Source organism: Perna viridis, chromosome 9 (assembly GCF_037379345.1).
Source record: "Perna viridis isolate PV_CMFRI_1.1 ecotype Kerala chromosome 9, ASM3737934v1, whole genome shotgun sequence".
In the NCBI taxonomy this organism is placed as follows: domain Eukaryota; kingdom Metazoa; phylum Mollusca; class Bivalvia; order Mytilida; family Mytilidae; genus Perna; species Perna viridis.
In genome coordinates, this window is record NC_142453.1 from 34,901,486 (window position 1) to 34,921,080 (window position 19,595).

Genomic DNA, 19,595 nt, shown 5'->3' on the forward strand with positions numbered 1-19,595 from the left:
CATCGCAAATTTGACAGTTCTAACATTGTTGGGAATTTTTTAGACCCTTATATACATAAATTAAATCTGCAAAACATACTAATGTGTACACACAAATTAAAAGTACGCCGGTGTTGTTAACATTTTTATTGAGAACTTCCGTCGAGAATGCACTGTTTGGTCCCCTAAAGTCATAAAAGTTCAGGACATGTGACCATTTGCCATGCATTATAACAACAAGAAAAAATAAACAAAACAATAATTGTTATTTGTTCGAATGATCAACCTTAAATAGCCGTGTATTTACCTTAACCTCGAAATATCGACGCATTTTAAATTATTTACAAGCAAACTTAAAAGCAAAATAAATCTAAAACACGGGCAAGCTTAAGGCAAATCCTCTTTCATTATTGACTTCAACAATGATAAGTTTGTCAAATTTATTTAACCTTATAAGTATGTTCTTTTTCATTTCATATATGTTTATATGAAAATTTATCTCGTGACATCAATTAATACATACTTTTTTAAACACGCAATGCAGTGATTAGATATTTCAGTTTAAAAATAATGCAAAATAGGACAACATTGTTTTCTCTGAAAGCAACGCGAAATAATAAGAAGAATATGTTGATGATAGTACTATTTGTTGTAACGTTTAGTACTACGTACTGTAAAGTTGATGTTTTTAGTGTTAAGTATGAAGTGTACTCGTCATCTAAAGCCGGTAAGTTCATATAACAGCGTCAGTAAAAATGAAGATTTCAAAATATGTTTTATTGATTGATTCAGTTTGTATTAAGATAAGAAATTTTGACTTACGTCAATCCTTTGTTTTTCATGTGATCAAGCTTTGAATATTTTAAGAAGGATTAATAAAGAATTATAAATATAAATCAGTATTATGTGGTAATATTCAAAATGTTCACTTTAAGTGAACTATAGAATAAATGCGCAGTTCAATATAATTACACTACATACTCTGTCCTGTGTTTAACTTATGATGTTTATCAATATAAGTAAAGTTACAGCTTTTTATATTACGAGTACAGGTGAATTAAACAGGGTTCTTTGATTGATCTTAGTTACGATGTATGCTTCAAATCAGGGCATCTCACTTATATTATACTCACGCATACTGAACTTTCAATATCACATAGAATAAGTGTAGGTTTATTTCACAAAAACAAAACATTTCATAACAATTCTTGTCTAATTTCAGGTATTTGTTTGTGTGGTAAATCCGTAAAAGAAATTGTGTCTCTCGCAAACGAAACGGGCAGTCAACCACATCAGAGGGAATGCAAAAGTATGTAGGAATAGTTCAGTTGACTGTTTTTATATTGTTTTGGACCGAGGCATATTTGGAATTGATTAAATGTGTTTTATATGTATTCAATAAAGTCGATGCACAACGACAATTTAAATTTTTTGAAACGCAATTGTCAAATTCAATTACCTGCATATATCTATTGAGAATATTATCATTTCGATGCATACTATTGATATAAATGTTAAATATAATTTGTTTGAACATCATGTTGCTATGCATCAATTTCAAATCTTAGAATTGGAAGAGTGTTTCATGCGGAAATGAAATACCGTGTTCTTTGCATTGACTTGTTCCATTTTGTTTTATTGTTTGAAGCTTAAACGAAATTCACAACTAAACAGACGCTTCAATAAAAGCAAAGGACTTATGAACTAATTGAGAAAAGTACATTGATAGAAAGTTTCAGTGGTTTAAGACACCCCGATTTGATATCAATTAAAATAAACAACATTAATGCAAACTGAAAACAATGCAAAATTTTTGTTCACATATGACTAATCTTATGATATCATTACTATAACAACTAGGTAGCAAACCAAAGGACTGTGGAGATATACCAAGGAGTTGTCCAAGTGGTGTGTACAAGATATACCCAAAATGGTCGAAGGGATTCAAAGTCTTTTGTGAGATGAATAAATACGGAGGTGGATGGACGGTAGTTACATGTATCTCTATAATGTTTAACATTGTGTTGAAATAGTTTTCCTTTTTTTTCTGGATAGTTCCTGTATAGCTTTACTCGACTTTAAAAACAAAACAAAACAACTGACAAGAGAACCCATTCAATGCCATGGAAGTTTACTTTTAGTCTAGGAGACTGCTGAGATTCCTCCACGAATTAAGACAAAGCTTGAAATGTCCCTCGTTATGTAAACCCCTTGAAATAGGTTTGAGAAAATTGTAGATCTGCAGACTTGGCAAAAGGAAAACTGTTAATCACAGAGAACAGTATTGACATTTTTGCAACGACGCTATTTAAACTATTTTGTTCTGCATCAAAGCGTGTACAACTGTTAGTCATTGTGTATAAGAACACCCTTTAACACGTGGTAGATTTTCAAGATGTAGGTAATTCAAACAACGGTAAATGATCATTGTGAAATGAGCGTATATTGTCATCAACTGTGAAAGTACTTTTATTCGTGTTTTTTTACTAGTATTTCGTGTTCGTTTAGCCAAATATTGAAGTATTTCAAACCACGAAGTCCACTCTTCTTGAGTTAAGTTTCTCTGATGCGAAATTGTTGAAAGAACCTTCTTATTTTATCTTTTTTTTTGGGGGGGAGGGGGGGGGGCAAAACCAGTGAAGATGTACACTCCCAAAAGAGAGAAATGCATTCCACTTGATGAAAGCAATGGTTTGTATTTCTAGAAAAGGTATGTCATTTTTTTATTTGGCCTGACTGTCCATACATTGATATAAAAAAAAGTTTCTCTTAGATTTTTCAGCGAAGGGAGAATGGTGCAATAAACTTCATTCGAGGTTGGAGAGATTACAAAATGGGATTTGGTGATCCTAGTCATGAATTCTGGCTTGGTATGTTCTATTTTATTATTTCTATTATCTACATATGGTACATTTTTTTCTCTGATTTTGCTTCAGTTTTCATTAAGCTTGACCGTAATGAAATGTTTTAATCGCTAGTGCATTTTTGTTCTCAGAGTTCGATTAGCTTAGACATCGATTGTCTTGGACACCATTTTTGTTCTCAGAGTTCTATTAGCTTAGACATCGATTGTCTTGGACACCATTTTTGTTCTCAGAGTTCTATTAGCTTAGACATCGATTGTCTTGGACACCATTTTTGTTCTCAGAGTTCTATTAGCTTAGACATCGATTGTCTTGGACACCATTTTTGTTCTCAGAGTTCTATTAGCTTAGACATCGATTGTCTTGGACACCATTTTGAATCGCCTCTATTTCCATTGTTGTTATATTTCGGTTAAATCAGATTTTTTGTGTTTTCTTACCTTGAATAAGAATTATGAAGGGACTTGGGAGGATTTGAAGTGAAAGAACCTTTGAAATCGGTTTCTTTTGTTTGGAATGTTTGCGTTTGTGTGAAGTCAAAATGTTTCCTACGAATCGGAATCATAATATTTCACGCATTTTTTCATTTTTGTGTATTTTTGACGTTTTTAGGGCATTAGAGAAACACAATCTACACTCAAGGCTTGTTGATTAAGAATTTCTGATATCTCGTGAAATGAATTTTATAGTTTGAATAAAATATAGCTCGGCAAGCCTCGCGATCAAAACCATAAAATTTATTTCACTCGATGTAAGAAACTCGTTATCGTTGTAGATTTTATATATTCATATACTTTAATGTATTAAGAAAATAAAAATAGAAACTTTATCAATTAAAAGTTATAAAGTTGTAAGGATATTAGGCTACGAATATTGTCAAATAATATCAACTTTGTTCTAATGCAATTAAAATGTTCATAAGACAGTAAAATGGTATAGGAAACAGAATGTCTTGTGGCATTAGCTTATTGGAATGACGTCATAATGATGCCACAATAATACGTCAATTCACAAAACTGCTGAAAGTTGTAAATTTACACCTAGAAAACTGTCATTACTCAAGAAACAACCTTATAATTTTACTTTTATTAACTACGTAAAAATGAATGTGTTTATTGAATAGGAAGTTCTTTCTTGGGTGTAGACATAATTGCTTTGCCAAATATATAAGCGGAAAGTGACCAAAAAGTACAAAATCGAAAGAATATCTAAAATTTGGTAATTGTCAGGCAATTCTTTATGTCATTTTAATGCAAGAGTAATATTCTTTTTTTTTGTCAATTGTTATAGATTCCGGTCTCAAATTTCACTATTAAATATTTGAAACAAATACATATGGAGATCTAAATCCAAAACACTTATTATTTACATGTCGAACTCAACCCAAAATATCAAAATAAGAAGCCAAATTCAGCACTTACAAGTTTTACTATATGCAATACAACAAACCTAGCTTAAGTTTTTTAAAGGTTATGAATGTTTTAATACTGCAAATGTCGGTCAATATGTGTTTTATATAATTTGGGTAAGTAGTTCGACTAATGGGCTAATGAAAACTCCGGGACTTTTGGCCCATCAGTTGTGGCTTCGACCCAATGGCTTCGACCCAAAAGTTGCTCATTTACTTTTGTTACGTTGTATGTATGATTATAGTTACTTTATGTTCTTTGTTGTGTATGTCTGTTTTCCATGTTTGGTCTTTGTCCCTGGAATACATTCTTTTGATTACCGATATAACCTTGGTTCCCTTGATTACTCTTTCTAAATATATAAATTACCATGACATTAGTATTGCAATTCTAGAATTTCGTTTGGGTATGCTGTACCTATAAAAGTGTCATTTAGATGAAGTGATGCTCAAATCTTTTAAAATATGAATGAATCATGTCTTTCCCTGAATTTACACATTGTGAAAAATGATTGTACTTGGTTGATGTAAAACCAAGGGCTACTAATCAGAATTAAAAAAAATGAATATTCATAGGAAACGAAAATATTCATGCAGTAACTTATCAGGGAAGTTATCAATTGGTTATTGAACTGACGGACTTCGATGGTAACACGGCATTCGCTAGATATCGACATTTTATGGTGGGCTCTGCAGCGACAAAATACAAATTAAGCGTCAGCCAGTATAGTGGCAATGCAGGTTTGTCAATTTTTAATTTGAAAAAAATATATATAGAAAAAAGACAAACTCTTAATATGCTTTTGTACATTTATAATAATCTCAAAAATATGGATCAAATGTACACAGACGGAATCATGTTTATAACATTGTCGCAGACGCGTATGCTTACGCACAGTTTCGAATTATGTTCTGTAAAATGGCCGAATAACATTGATATCAATATAATTTTAATTTTAATTCCATAAATATATATTTTAGGTGACAGCTTAACGTATCAAAATGGAATGGCGTTTACGACACAAGATAGAGATAATGATCTTGCGAATTTTAATTGTGCAAAGAGACATCCTGGAGCATGGTGGTTTACGCAATGCATGCTGTCAGATTTAAATGGCGAATACTTCTATACTAAACATCCAAGGGGATCATACAATGGTCTTCATTGGAATAGTTGGAAGGGACATCAATATTCCTTAAAGGCTTCAACAATGATGATGCGACAACTATAATCATAATATAATAGTTAAGTCATTATCCTGTTTTTTATATACTCCAGCAATATAAAAGCAAACTGAAAGTGAAAACAAAACAATACATTCAGAGGCAAGGAATTCCTAACTTGAGACAGGTGCAAAAAAATGCGGCACGATTAAATGAATATAACCATGTTCTTAACCCTTCTCCCTTTTAGATCAGGCCACTGTAAAAATATTACAAAATAAAACACACCTAAAAATCAGTTTACATTTTATCTTACATAGTAAGATACGGTATTTAGGGATATGGTACGGAAATAGCTTTTGTTTAATTTGTTTATTATAACAAGAATATGCATGGTGTATATGTCAAAGAGACCACAACCCCACCGGGATGAAAATGTCGACCCAAGGCCAACCATTAGTCTTTAATGAACGTCCTATGACTAGTAACTATTACGTCCTATACCACAGGATAAGCTGTAGATGTCCCAAAAATATAATTAAATACAGGTAGAGTGTACAAGTAATATAAAAAAACGGAAGGTGAAACCGAAACAAGGCAAACAAAGGCAATACATTCCTGACTTGGGACAGGTGCAAAAGTGCGGCGTGGTTTAAGTACTTTGGCGTGATCACAACCCTCTCATTTTAAAATCCGGTCACTGTGGAAAAAACATTACATAATAAAACACACTTCAAAAATTGTTTTGTGCGATCGCTTCCGAAATTCAAATTTGACATAATGTTTGATAACGATTTATATGAGATACTTGTCCAAGTTTTCTTTGGACATGCTTTCTGGGAACTTTTCAAAATAACATATACTGAGGTCAGCAAATTTTGAAAATACCTAAAGATTCTGAGTATTAAATGAGTTATCACATAATGAATAGAAACACTTCACGTTGTATCAATATACACTCAAATCATGTAATATATCCATATATTTTAATGAAATTTATAAAGGTTTTTTGTTTCAAGTAAAACTTATTTATGTATTTGCCAAGATTGGAAGCTTTTTTGGATCAAATGAATTGATTTTAATTCTAAAATGACGCTGGATGCTTATAAATTGAAATATATAAATGAGTTTTCCCTGATCATACAATCGATCTATATCGACAATATAATGTCGAAGCAACCAAATTTCAAGTGTTTCAAATAAACTTCGTTGTAACATTACCTTTTGTGACCTACAGATTATTGGGTACTTCGTCAGACCAAAATACTGAATTGATGAATGACAGAAATACATTCGATGAGCCTCAGCAACAATGCTTTTACACCATAAAGTATACACTCACATGATTTTGCCAGAACAAAATATCGAATATAGATGCACAAATGATTAACGTTGAGTATTCGGGAAGGAAGTACTGTCAAGAAGCACACGCATGTCTTTTACCTATGCTAGCTTTGTCTCGTTCTGTTTTAGAAACATTCTATTGCGCGTACTTCGCTGATTCCAAACAATGCTTTTTCGTTTTTTTTTTCAAATTGTAGAATGATGTTGAAAACAAACATCGTCCCTGTTCTTTGATTTTTACTTGCAGTGCGCATTCAGTTAATTATTTTTAAATACACAACTCTACAAAGTGTCGACAACGCTGTATGCGTATCAAATCGGAAGCAACCGTATAGTGTGTGAACGACTATATCACTACATCAATATTGCTGCGAAATAAGGAAAATAAGTTTAATATGTAAAATATGAAGGTTTGCCATTATCTTGGAAACAGGAACCTAAAATTGCGTTTTGGCATGTTAAACAAGATATAAAATAGGAAACGATACTTTGCCCGAAGTCATGGCGACCGATATTTATTCCGGTAAAATTTCAAAATGCTCCGATTGGATTAATGTTCTGTTTTAAGAATTAACATGATATGCCAAATCTTAATTCTGATGTTTCGAGACGAAATGAAAATTTCTGTTGCCATGCTGACTGGTTTTCTGGCCAACACTACAAAACAAAATATAATTTCAATTACATAAGGAAGTATAAGATAGTTCTTAGTAAAGTTGGTGAATTTTAAATTGAAGGTAAGCCTATCAAATCATGCCCATCGCTGATTTATAAATCCTGTTCAAAACAATTATGGAAAGTTCCCAATCCACTGAAGATGTTGCCGTTGTGAACACTAATCTTATTTAGCATTTTGGTTCACTTGTACCTTATCACAACAATAGTTCACCACTGACATACATGCAATCAGTAGTACTTTTTTTCCTGATGGTGCTGTAGTGGTGTATTACAAAATTGACTCAATTGTTGTATCCTATCGCTGCTAACATTTAAATTTAAAATAATGTTTGATAACGACTTATATGCCATACTGGTCAAGTTATTCTTTGAAAATGGTTTCTGGAAACTTTCAAAAATTACATATACGAACGTAAACGAATACAGCAAATACCTAAAGGTTTTAGTATTAAATAAGCAATCACTTAAATGAGTTATAGACACTCTTTGCTTTATTTCAATACACAGTCAGAGCATGTAAAATATCCATATGTTTTAATGAAATTAAAAAAGGGTTTTGGTTTCAAGTAATTAAGTTATGCATTTGCCAATATAGGAGTTTTTTGGATTAAATTAAATGTTTGCAATTCTAAAATGATGACTGATGCTTATTAATTGAATTATATATGAGTTTTCCCGGATCAAGTAACCGATCTTTATCGACAATTTAATGTCAGAAAACAACCAAAGTCGAGTAATTCATATACACTTCGTTGTAACATTATTTCTTGTGACGAGAGTATTTGATATTTTTTGAGTTTCTGCGATCAATAGATTTGAGCATCAACAAACTCATTCCAATCAGTGATTTGACTGCATCATTGTCAGGTATTAAATCCAATCTCACAAGTATTCGTCTGAATTCTCTTCAACTAAATGATACACATGTAAACCAAATTTATAAAGCACTTTCGAAATTCTCTTTAACTAAACTCTATATAAATCGCAAAAGATTCAGAGTGCTAAATTTCACAGCTTTGAACGCAACTTTACCACATCTAGAACTTTCGGACGGTAGTTTTGGTCGGATAAGAACGATACAAGCATACTACATATACAATTTAAAAGACTTAAGAACTCGTTATATTTTTGTGTATCTTAAGTATTATCAATTTGGAAGATCTCCTGATTGCTTTTTTCCTAATTTAGAATATCTACGTCTCGATTCAAATGACATAAACGCCATAAATTACCGGTTTAGTTGCTTAGAGAAACTAACGACTTTAAGTTTAGACCGAAATGCAGTAGTCAATATTCAAAACAACACATTTGCCGGTTTACCATCGTTACTACATCTTACCCTTAGTAACCTAGGCAACCATATTATGCTAATAGGTTCACTAGCATTCAGGATGAGATCTCTCAAAACACTCGACTTGAGCAATAATAAGTTTCCATTCACATATAGGCCAATCTATTTCCGTTTTGATAAGGATTATATATTCAAAGAAATGCCAAATCTTACGAAATTGAATGTTGGAGGAAATTACTTTGACTTGGATATTTTAACGAGCATGATTTTACCACTTCAAAGCCTGGAATACCTCAACCTCCACTCTTCTTCAATCGGACACATGCCAACAGAATTGATTTATAGACTGCCTTATCTTTCTATGATAGATCTCTCCAAAAATGCAATTGTAGACTGGGATGGCAATAAAGTGTTTAGTAATGAGATTATTGCCCTAAAACGTATAGATTTGAGTTTTAACTCAATTTCAGCTATTAATGAAACTGAGTTCCCTTTAAATACGAGATTAGGGCTTTCACAAGTTAATCTGAGAAATAATCCGTTTTCCTGTACCTGTCGTAATATGTGGTTCACCAAGTGGATTGTTCACAACAGATCCATTTTTACTAAGTATCCAGTCAATTATGTCTGCAAAGAACCGCCTGATTGGTTAAACAGACATCTATCTGAATACCATCCCACACAAATTGAGTGCACGACGAACTATACATTGTTTATGTCAATAGTAGCATCGCTTTCAGTAATTGGAATCGTATTTACAACAGTTGTTAGTCTAGTTTAAAAAGCACGGTGGCATTTTCACTATTGGATTCATCTCCTCCATTTTAAAAAGAAGGGATATACCAGGATCATGGAAGCAAGAGATGAATACAGATATGATGCTTTTGTTGTTTACCGTGACGGTGATAGAAGATGGGTTTATTCGAAACTATCAGAAAATGTAGAAAAGGATCACGGAATTAAACTCGGTATTCATCACAGAGACTTTGACGGAGGGAAGCTTATCGCTGACAATATTGCTGAACATATGGCAGATAGTAGAAAGGTTCTTATTGTCACTTCTCGTGGAATGATTAAAAGTGAGTGGTGCCTTTTTGAAACAAGAGTAGCACAATAAAAGTTCCTGAACAAAGAGCAAGGCGCGTTGGTCATCATTTTGTTGGATGATTTACCAAAATGTGAGATGCCCTCTGCATTAAAATTCCTCGTTAATTCTACAACATACATAAAGTGGTCAGAAAATGAAACAAACGACAAGAGATTTGGAAGGATGTCGTCAATTCTCTGCAAATGTAACTAATTTCTGCAAAAACTGATTTTTGTATCCATTTTGCGCTGCATTTAATCTTTTGTGACCTCATGAAATGCGTTCAAATATTGTTATGTTCTATGTCACACAGGTACTTAGACCGTATGCATACAGTCCGGACCATGCGCCTTATCTTTAAACTTTTAATCTGTTTGGGCTAGTCAATAACTCGGCTGCTGTCTTTTATATTCGGGGCCTTTCAGAGCTTATCTACACGTGTGTTGAAAGACCTTTTGGTAATCTCTGAAAATATATATTATTTTGTATTTTCGTTTGAAGCACGTACATTTGTTTCGTTTCATAATATCTACTCTTTTTTTTCTATTAATGTAAAGTTATCATTTCTTACAAACACAAAGTATTAAAAACAACAATGTTAAGGTTTTAATGAGACTTACTTATTAAAGTAAATATATATATTATTTAGTTTTTCTTTGCGAAAGGTTAACGTGTGTAAGATGTTAATGCCACCACCATCAACCTTTAAAACTCATTGATTAATGAAACTTCGCTTTATATGATGTGCAGACCATTCCTACAAGGTAAGCGTCGTTTTGAAAACTAAAATTAGGTAATTTGCTTGTTTTTTTTTTTTTTTTTTTTTTTTTTTGTTGTTGTTTTTTTTTTTTTTTTTTTTTTTTGTATCCAAAAAGAATCACATTCCTGATATAAGTGTATTAGATTTACACTTTATTTGAACCGTATATATAAAGTACATATAATACGGTGCGTAACAAATACTATCATAAAACCTGTTAAGACTATCGGTTGATTGATTGAAAGCAATAAATCAGCTATATTCGGGCGATGAACACGAAATGGTGGTAAAATGAACATGCAATTATGTTGAAATGAAAAAAAGGAATGGTTACTAGGATAAAAAGTTCAACGAGTTTTGATTACCATTAGAAATTCGGAGAGGTGGATAGGGCCGGGCAATTTAATCTCCTGTAGCGAAGTCGATGCTCCTGTGCCTGTCGAATATCACAACGGGGTTTCATAACGGGCGAGGCACGTGGTATTTTTCTCAATACGGTTCACCACTATGATTTGTGGTCAGGTTTTATTATATCCTAACGATAAAAGCATGTATAGGACTCAGGGATATCCCATTCCACCTCCTGAGCCACACAAACTTGTTGCCCTGTTGGCAGAGCACCCTTTTACAAAGAGATGAGCAGTAATGAGGCCTTATTTGTTTTACTCTCGGACCTGCACGGGGCGACTAGTTATCAACACTTGCTTTATACTTACATCAGGGATATCCCATTCCACCTCCTGAGCCACACAAACTTGTTGCTCTGTTGGCAGAGCACCCTTTTACAAAGAGATGAGCAGTAATGAGGCCTTATTTGTTTTACTCTCGGACCTGCACGGGGCGACTAGTTATCAACACTTGCTTTATACTTACATCCCAACTTCTGGCTTATAGTAACTGTGCATATTCTTTAAAATAAAATTGACAAATTATTCAAAATATCAATGTTTCAATAATGCAGCAGATAATAAAGTCAAATATTGCTTAACGTTTGACGCACTTTAATACCTCAATTGTACAAATGTTTATTATTATCTAATAATTAAAATCATTATGAACTAGAATCGGAAATTGTTACGCGTTAAATATTAAGAATATTTAATATTTAATATACGTACAAGTTTAATGTACTTAATATATATGAATGAATGAATAAATAATTTATTAAAGTGCAACCTGAATTTTTCATGTTCAAATACATAGATTACAGATATATTTTCAGCCAGCAAGATAGGCTTACGAAGCACTGTCATATGTACACATTAAGTTAAGTAGAAAATGAGGGTACTATAAATTTAACGTCATTTGTTATAGGTGAAATAAGTTTGAATAAGCAAGTTTTTATATAACACCACGTCGTATATCTAAACAGTCTATGATATAGTTTGCAACAATTTTGGAATTATTCGTCAGCAGTTCTTTTAGCGCATCTAAAGGAGAGTCAATTTTTATGGAGGATAGTTGTTTTATAAGTTCATTTCGCCTAATTGCGTAACCAGAGCACAACAGTAGGAAGTGGTTTTCGTCTTCAATGAGGTTAGAGTTACACACTTTGCAGAATCTATGGTCTAACGGAATATTGCGATAGCGGCCTTGTTCCACTTCTAATGGTAGTGTCCCGCATCGTATTCTGGCAATAACTGATCGCTGTTTCCTCGATAAACAGTTTTTCACATACGCTTCAGTACTAAAATCGGTCTTAAATAGCTTATATGTTCTAAGTTTTGGCATGTCTTGAACTTTTGTATTCCACTCGATTTCGAAATTGTCTATAAGTGTAGTCTTTACTGAGTCAATAATGTACTTTGTCGATATCAAGTCTTGATTGTCTGTATGATTAAGTTAATTTGCTAGACCACTATTGTTCAAAATTGTTTTAACACTATTAAACCATGTATTTTCGTATCGTGCCGAAATCTCAACATCCCAACTAAACACTTTTCGACAAATTCTGGATTGCGGTAAGTTCATAACTCTACACCACAATCTAATTGCGTTACACTGATTGTATATATGTACTGGAGTCCATCCAATATCACCCGTTATTGCTGGAATCGGTGAGGTTTCCCCAACACATAAGAAAGTACGAATAGCCCAATACTGAAGTCTTTCTAATACATCTTTGCGAATTTAGCATAGTCCATGTTACCCATATGAAGATATTTGGAGGTTAACGATCCAAGTGCCCTGCTAGCCGCAACTGAGAGTTCTTTTACAGATATGTTGTAGTCTATATTTTCAGAGACTGTTAAACCAAGATAGCGATATCTATCAACGAAGTCAATTGCTGTATTACCAAGCATAAACGAGAAATCACATCTGTCAGTTGTTGTTTTACGAACATGCATAATCTTTGTTTTATCAATATTCACATGTAAACAGTTTAATGTTGTCCACTCATGTAAGACGTCAATTTGGCGTTGCAGACCGTATGGACTATCAGAGATAAACACAATATCATCCGCATAAAGTAAGCAGCTTATCGTATCCTTTCCAACTTGAACGCCGCATGCTAAATTGTTAATTTGTGGTACTAAACAGTCAATGAATAACGCAAAGAGCGTAGGAGCAAGATTATCGCTTTGGCGTATTCCTGTATCAACTGAGAACCAATCGGTGAGTATCCCGTTTTGCTCTTCACTCAATAGATTATTGTTCTCAAGATATCTAACAAGTCTTTCATTCATTATTTGACTAAATACTTTAGCGACAGTTGACATAAGACTAATTCCTCTGTATCCTGATGGATCACGGTAGTCCTTTCCATTCTTTAAAATCGGACAGATGATACTTTGGCACCACATATCAGGTACTATTCCATGTGAAAAACAAACATTATATAGTTCATGAAGAATATTGGTTAGTTTGTCACTTTTCAAAATTTCTTTTGGAACATTGTCGACTCCGACTGCTTTACCATTCTTTAGACCATGTACCGCACGTTTAACCTCTTCAGTCAATATAGGATCGTTTATACTTTGTTGTTCAGTATCAATCGTTTCATTTGTATGGTTCAAACTTTCAAATTCTTGTTCTAACTGTGTGTTTAATTGTTCTAATTGTTCAATTAGATCATTGTCCACATTCTGAATATCACCAGAAAAAAGTTTCGCGTATTCCTGTTTCCATCTAGACAGAATATCGTTTGGGTTATGAGAAACACTACCGTCACCCATTATCACGCTATCAATTGTTTTTGTATCTTTCCCGGGTCCAAGTTTGTTTACTTCCCGCCAAAATTCTTTCCGGTTCTTCTGGTTAAACGTTTTAATATTATCAAGTCTTTGAGCCACATATTTACGTTCTTCTTGTCGTAGACGTTTATCAAATTGTCTTTTCTTTACTTTAAACGTGTTTTTTCAGTTCATTTTTAATCCGTCTGTCTCCTTTAAATTGTAGGTATTTTTTCTCAGCTTTGTTTGTTTCTATCAATAAGTCTCGTAAATCATTGTTACCGTATGGTTTAGCATTTCGTCGTTTACGTTTGTTCGAACTTGGTGTAGAGTCTTTGTAGTCAACCTTGTTGTCCATTCCATGATGAATAGCTTCAATGAATGATTCGTATATAATGTTAATTCTATCGTCAATATTGCGGATATCGAGTAAAGAGTCGATAACATTTTCGAGACATCCCATGCATCGTTCACTGGTAAATAAGTCTTGCAGTATGTTTGAAACATTATATTTACGTGTTGATTGATATTTTATATTCGTAGTATCAGTGACGTTTTCGGTTGTATCTAATATGTTCTTGTTGAGTTGATCATATTCTGAGATTCTAAATGAACAGGTAAGTACAGAGTGATCCGGTAATCGTGCATTCGTCGAAAGTTGAACACCATTTTCAATTATCAGAGACGAAATCAGTTTTACTTCAAAGTTACAAACATTCGGAAGTACTGTATATGGGACAATCATATAGTCAACTACTGATTGCCCGATGGGTGAAACAAACGTAAAATTGTCTTTCGAGTAATCCCCACGTCCGTTTAGCATACAGCAGTTAAAGTCCTTCAAATAGTCTAGCAAATAGTCACCAAATACGTTTCTTGTTTCGTCAATAGGAATACGTTTTGGCAAATAGTCTAATGAATCATTAAAATCTTGGAGATTTCCAACTCGTCCATTGAAATTACCGCAAATGAAAATCGGACAACCTGTACTATAAAGATACATCTGAGATAAAAGACAGTCATAGACTTCTTGAGCAATTTTACCTCTACTCGATCGATCGGGTTGTAGATAACATACGCATACATATAAAGTTGGCTCTGGGTCATCTTTGTTTTTTAAAATAAATCCATAAAACGTCATCTCTACTATCGTCTAGAATGTTAATTCAAAATTTTCATATAGCGAGTTTTTAATTAAAAAACCAATACCTCCACTACCACGCCATGCGTTGTTCGAAATTTGTTTTCTATTGTTTCCAATACAATGATAATCTTCCAAATTAATAGTCTGATCATTTCTCAAGTGACTTTCGCAAAGTCCAACTATATCGTAGTTTAATGCAGTTAAAATACTTTCTCGTAATTCCCTACTATCATCGTTTTGTCGTGTCACATACCAACCATTACAATTCCAACAAGCCAGTCTTAATTCGGCATCGTTACTATTTGACTGGCTTAACTGTTAATTTTGCTTCACGGTTACACGCCCGCCTCGAAATTGAAGTTCTGGAATTGATTTGATTATCTTTCTCATATTAGCGTCGTTGATGCGTTCTTGTCGTGTACGATCTGTTTCTATGTAGATATTTTTGTAATCATTTATGTCTTTTAGTTTTCGTTTGTTCTTAAGGACATCAACACGTTGATTTTCATCTGCGAAAGTAACAAGAACTGGTTTCGGACGTTGTGTATTGTTTGCTATTCCGTTATTCGGATTACCGATCTGCTGAGCGCTAACTACACTAAACTCTAATCCAATTGATCTTAGTATTCTGTTAACATACGTCTCCAGGCTATCAGTATTTAATCCTTCATATTTAATGTTTTTAAATACAAATTTTGGCTGAACATTTTTCATAATAACAGACGGTAGATCATTGTTTATTTCTTGTTGTTTACTTTCATAATTTGACATTTTAGTTTCCAGTTCCTTTATTTTGTTGTCAACTTGAGCTAATTCTAAAGTCATTTCATCTTTTAGTGTTTTCATGCTCATCTTTATTTCGTTTGTAAATTTTGTCTCTAAATTTGAAATTCTCTGTTCGAGTGACGTTCTCAGGGAATCTTGATTTTGTTTTACTGTCAACATTAGTTTATAAAGGTCAGCAGTGGAAACAGTTTGATCCGACTGGGTAGATGTTGTATCGGATGTTGTCGACATTGTTAAATTAATAGGCTTATGACAGGAATATGAGTAAGATTTAGTGTTCATTCGTTTTGGTGTAGGCCGATAATAATCACTATCTGAATCTGATGTACTGTACCTAGGCCTTTGACTGGGCTGATTTTTGTGTCTCGGCATAAATAATCGGTGCAAATATACCTTTCAATTCTTTTGATATTTTCATTTATCACAATAAAAGTCTAGATGTTATATTAAATCCATGTTTACACTATAAATTTTCACCGAGAAAAAACAAACGTCCATCTTGTTGAGCCTCACTTTCACCGCGATATATATATTCCCTACTAGCGGAGCTCGGGATGCAGCCATATTTCATCCTGTTTTTGCAGAGTTACCTCCCGTAAGGGCAGGTATAATTTCGAAGTCTCTCTAATCGATGTTCGGATTCGGGTGCAGAAGAAAGGTAACTCGAATGTAAATGGAATCCCCGGCAGAAAAACACAACAGTGTTTCTAAAATTTTCAGGGTGTTTCATTTTGTTGGTATGTTACATAAGGACAATTTTCATTTGTATCCCGGGTAAGGAAAATTTATGGCAGGATCAGTAGAACGAGAAATTCCCTTTTAACTTTCGAGAATTTCTAAAGTATCGTCGATATCGGATGGAAAATCTTATGTGTTCCGAACAGACACCCGCTCCAAAGGGAGATAAATGTTGACATAATGTTGGTCCGCAAATTTGGGAATACAACGTCTCAGAATGTGACGACTCTATTCGCTGCACTGCTCCATCGGATCAAATTGATACAGGGACGATAACGTAACCTTATAGAAGGGTCTAAAAATTCCCAACGTTGTCAAAACTGTCAAATTTGCGAAGCAAATTTTTGGTCATTCCCCCCGCGGTACTCGAACTCGTACCGCTGTGACATCTATGGCAGCACCGCCCGCACTAGTCCAGCGCCCTAGAACACTTGGCCATATTACAGCCTAGCTGGCCGAGTGCTCTAGGGCGCTGGACCTAGTGGAGGCGGTGTTGCCAAAGATGTCACAGCGGTACGAGTTCGGGTCCCGCGGAGGGAACGACCAAAAATATGATTATATTGATGTTTCTTTTTTAATTATCGGACGCCGAATTTATTTTACAGTTTTACATCAACTATGATTTGTTCTTCATAATTTGACAAAACTTTTATGACGCGAGCTATAAACATGTAATGTTGTTGTAGATATGAAACTAAAAATATCCTTGTTTTATATTACACTTGGTATTACAAGTTAACTTCCTGTAAGACTGAAATCAGTCTCTCTGTGCTTCTAAGGTCAAATGTTAAATTCGGATTACTTGCCTACCATAATGAGGGATTCGTCCTCTATGAAAAAAACACGACTAAATATCTAATAACGTAAAACAAATATAAAAACACATCAATTAATTGTCTGTCGATGAGTTTGAAATGCATTCAAGTATATACAAACGACCAGCTTTAGTCATTTCACTGATGTTTTTATACAATTAAACTAGGGGACTGAAAAATATACTAATCTAGTACATTTGTGTTTGGTAGTGAAATGACGTGTTTGTGAAAATCCTCACTGATTCTTATAAAAAGAACTCCGAATCTGATATTGTTAAAATGTTACAATTTCGGGGACATGTTTTCAAACAAACCACCGTAATACCTATGCGAAAGAGTTTTGAATCAATCTTACCCGATCTGTTTCTACATTTATTAGGAGCAATGTTAATACAAGGGCTACTCTACAAAAAAAGAGAAATGAGTGACCATGTTCTAGATTCAAAGATAGCCTACGAGTAATCTACTCAAAACTAACTTAAAATCAAAGTAACAACTGATACCACTTCATCTGCCTCATGCCAATACCTTAGCTAATATACAAATAATATGGGGCGTTTAAAATATACACTTTATGACAAAGGTAATGATTTATACTTCCCCTTTTCAGTGGGCATTTGCCAACATCTCCAGGCCATGGAGTAAACATTTCATAGTTAACCCGTTACAATAGAGCCTGTGACCTGTGACCTGACTTTTCTTGTAGAGCACAAATATTGTCAAAAACACTTCTTACAGAGAGGTGATTCAGCCATTGTTAATTTCATCAGTACAGAAGTATTACGATTGTCATCAAAATTTGATTTTACCGATATGAAGCTTCTTTCTCACAGCTTACTGGATTGATAACCTACCAAACATGAAACTAACTTTCTGCAGTGTTGTAGCTCCTTTGATATAACTGTATCAGGGCAAATAATATTTTCCTAAACGTTATTAATATCATAAAACCATCATATGAGGGTCTTGAAATCACACAGAGATGCATGTCCTTTTCTTTGCAATCTTCAGGTAAACACAATTTCATTTTTTCATGATTTATTTCTATATTTTATCAATTTCAAGATCAAACCGGATTGTGTATGCATTTTGAAAGGATAAAAATACAGTTACTTTGCGTTAATTTCATCTTTTTATTACTAAGATAAATTTTGGAAGACTTATGAGTGAACTTATCGAGAATTGATTTTCCTTCGCTTTTTCAACAAATAAAATCTATATACAATCCATGCAATTTAATATAAAGTTAATTTTATATTTAATTTGTATACCTAGTAAAGAACATGGAAGGTTCTGTTTTATGTATATGTTAAAACATGTAAAAAAAACCCAAATCTTTCTGTAACCCGAACACTGTTCCATACCACATTTTTAATTTGGTTTCGTACTGTGACGTCATTATCGTCGTCGATTGCGATGAAAATAATCCAAAATAAAACACATTCAAATTTTAATTACACCATATCTGACACAATTCGTCATACATACCTCCTTAGTTGATAAAAATACTATACTGTGTTAGTAATGCCGACGATATAGAACATAAGAGACACTGAAGCATGGTTTTGTTAGTTTTGTTAGTCACATGGGAAAGACCGCATTGTTTTTCTAATGTTTTTATATTATTCTTTCGTCATTTGCAAAAGTTTTACTACATAGTCTCACCTATTCATCTTTCAAGATATCATTACCAAATTTGAACCATCGACAGAACTCATTAAGGACCCTGTGAAGAATTTCATTATCTATTTTATTGGCGTTTTTTTTTTTTTTTTTCAACATGATCCCCCGAACTCATTATTTAGGATATCTTGACCATATTTGGGTATCATGTAGATGTCATCATGTTCTATTAGAAAATTACCCTGCTAAGGATTTCATTATCATCTTTAAAAGTTATATCCCTTTAAAACAATTTCCTTGAAAATTATAATAGATAGAATCAATCTGGAAGCGATTTAATGTACATAAGCAGACGACCTAATTAATAAACATACATTTGTATTTGGTTATAAAACCATACGGGGGTAATATCCCTTGAAATACCATACTAAAGTTTTAAAAATTTATATTTCGGAACCGGAAGTTGTAGAGAAATGGGACCTTCATCAATGATTTTTGGTCCATGTTTTCATTTGCACCCAATGTCCAAGGTCACAGAGGGCTAGTTTTATATTGACACGGCCCTGTTTCGTCATCTTTCAAGACATCATTACAAAATTTGGACCATCAATAGACCTCATGTAGGACTGTTACCGAATAACTCCATGAAGAATTTCATTATCCATTGTAGAAGTTATTCCCCTTTTATTAGCGTCCTATCAACATGGTCAACATGGTCCCCCGGACTCATTTTACATGATA

At 33.5% G+C, this 19,595-nt stretch overlaps 1 protein-coding gene across 2 annotated transcripts in view; it reads left to right on the forward strand.

Annotated features, from left to right (window-relative positions):
* The first annotated feature begins 572 nt into the window (after window positions 1–572).
* LOC148607963 (ficolin-2-like) overlaps window positions 573–19,595 on the forward strand; it is a 29,456-nt gene continuing 10,433 nt past the window's right edge. The window contains exons 1-6 of one of the 2 annotated variants that reach the window (XM_088544880.1): window positions 573–706; window positions 1,202–1,288; window positions 1,840–1,967; window positions 2,753–2,849; window positions 4,828–4,992; window positions 5,233–5,506. In XM_088544880.1, coding sequence (XP_088401006.1) covers window positions 607–706; window positions 1,202–1,288; window positions 1,840–1,967; window positions 2,753–2,849; window positions 4,828–4,992; window positions 5,233–5,483 — 828 coding nt within the window. In that variant the 5' untranslated portion in view covers window positions 573–606 and the 3' untranslated portion in view covers window positions 5,484–5,506. Of the gene's footprint in view, window positions 707–1,201; window positions 1,289–1,839; window positions 1,968–2,752; window positions 2,850–4,827; window positions 4,993–5,232; window positions 5,507–19,595 lie in introns of those variants that run through there. The other variant, XM_088544881.1, reaches the window with a different exon arrangement.